Here is a 1,855-nt window from a genome sequence, read left to right as displayed (position 1 = left end):
TGTGAGGTAATATTTAAGTTAGATTTTGGTTGCAGCCTCGGCTGGGACTTAGCAGTAAGTAGTAGCATATTGGAAGCTGGGAAGGACCACTTGATTTGATGGATTTTGCATAAAGTAGTTATAACTAACCGGTTTCTATTCAGAGTAACTTAGCTTTAAACATGTATCATTCTTCAAAGAGTAGAGATTCAAAACATGGTACATTTGGAGCTAATTTTTTTCTTCCTCAGATACACTTGGAATATGTAGTCTTAAACTGCTTTTCATTCCGTTTGTAATGGTAGTCGCTAGGAAGCCAGTTTTCAACCTCCCTGCTAATAAAATCTGTCTGCTTTGTTCCCTGCGTTTATAACGGAGTTCTTCCTAATTTTGTTCTGTTCTACCCTTTTGGGGGCTTATTATTGTTACATCTATTGTTTTGCCAGTCTTCTTTCCACTTATGTCTTTAGTTAAAAGCTGAGTGGATGTTCACAGACATCAGGTGTAATTTTACCAGGTGCATGGTCAGTGTGCTCACACCCTTCTGTTTCTCCCGCTCACCACCAGGAGTCATTTTTGTGCAAGGTTAACGTTAGGATACAATTGTAGGCAGTTGTTTTAGCAGAAGGACAGTGGTGTCATGACTAGGATTATTTTGAGACTCACTGTGTTCAGTTGACAAAACTGGCAGTAGTTCCAAACACCTAATTTAAAAGCCATTTACTTTAGACACCTCTCTAAATATTGAGCATCCAGTAGAAAGGCCAGTGAAACAAGTTCACGGCTTTGATAGTAAATCTGATCATGCTTTATAACCAAGGCAGATGTTAGTAAAAATTTCAAGTTCTTACTATTTCTTAAACACCCACATTTTCTTTTGATTACAACAGAAATTTGTGAGTCATATTTATTCTCAATTATATTTTTTCATTAGCATTTAAGGAAATCAGAAATGCATTTGACTTATTTAAATTAACTCCAGAAGAAAAAAACGATCTTCCTGAGACTAATCGGAAAAGAGAAGAAACACCACCAGATTATAAAATATCAGAAGATCACAAAAGCAAGGAAAACAAGCAGTTACCTAGAGAAAGGAGAAATACGAGAGACGAGGCTGGCACCTGGGCGTATATAGCTGCAGAAGGGGATCAGGACGTTCTGGACAGTATGAGCCAAGCAGATGAGAATTCTGGTAAGTATGCTTGTAGTACTTTTTCAGGGTAATGCACCATATTTTCACTTTTCTAACTCTTCTCTCCCAGTATAATTCTGATCATGATATAATAAAGTAGATTTTATTGACTCTCCCAAACAAAGGATCTTTTTATATTGAAGAATTAAGTGATTCTGTGACTTCTGTATTGATTAAACAGGTATTTTCTGGGTTCCTGTACTATGCTTGGCACATTTAGAAATTAAAGATTTCTGGTTTTCTACATTACCTACTCTTGCCAAGCAGTCTAATCTCATTAGATTTCTTTCAGAGAATTAGCAAATACAGAGTTATTTGTATTCTGCCTTTTTAACTTTGCAGTAACACTTGCTAAAATAAGATTATATTATAAATGCTATCCTGGGGATGTTAGAATTGGCTGACACAGAAGAAAAATCATGGATAGAATTCAGAGTACAATAGCTGTGGGGAAGAGTGTGTGTACACACACGTGCGCGCACACACATGTTTAAAACTAGGACAGAATAAACAAGAGAGATTAACCTGGTAAAACTCTGTATTATTTGTAAATCTTGAGAAACAATTGAGAATTAAAAAGAATTTTTTTAAATGTTTATTTTTGAGGGCGAGAGACAATGCAAATGGGGAGGGACAGACACACACACACAGACACACACACACACACACACACACACACACACA

The 1,855-nt window shown here is 36.4% G+C and overlaps 1 protein-coding gene across 1 annotated transcript in view; it reads left to right on the top strand.

Moving 5' to 3' along the window:
- Window positions 1–1,855, top strand: part of MPHOSPH8 (M-phase phosphoprotein 8) — a gene marked incomplete at its 5' end in the record, with an annotated part of 61,413 nt that overhangs the window by 30,934 nt on the left and 28,624 nt on the right. The window contains one exon of the mRNA XM_077774697.1: window positions 914–1,171. Within this exon, the coding sequence (XP_077630823.1) occupies window positions 914–1,171 (258 nt within the window). The remainder of the gene's footprint in view (window positions 1–913; window positions 1,172–1,855) is intronic.

This window comes from Crocuta crocuta, unplaced genomic scaffold (genome assembly GCF_008692635.1).
Source record: "Crocuta crocuta isolate KB4526 unplaced genomic scaffold, BGI_CrCroc_1.0 scaffold277, whole genome shotgun sequence".
Lineage (NCBI taxonomy): Eukaryota > Metazoa > Chordata > Mammalia > Carnivora > Hyaenidae > Crocuta > Crocuta crocuta.
This window is presented reverse-complemented; position numbering and strand designations above follow the sequence as displayed.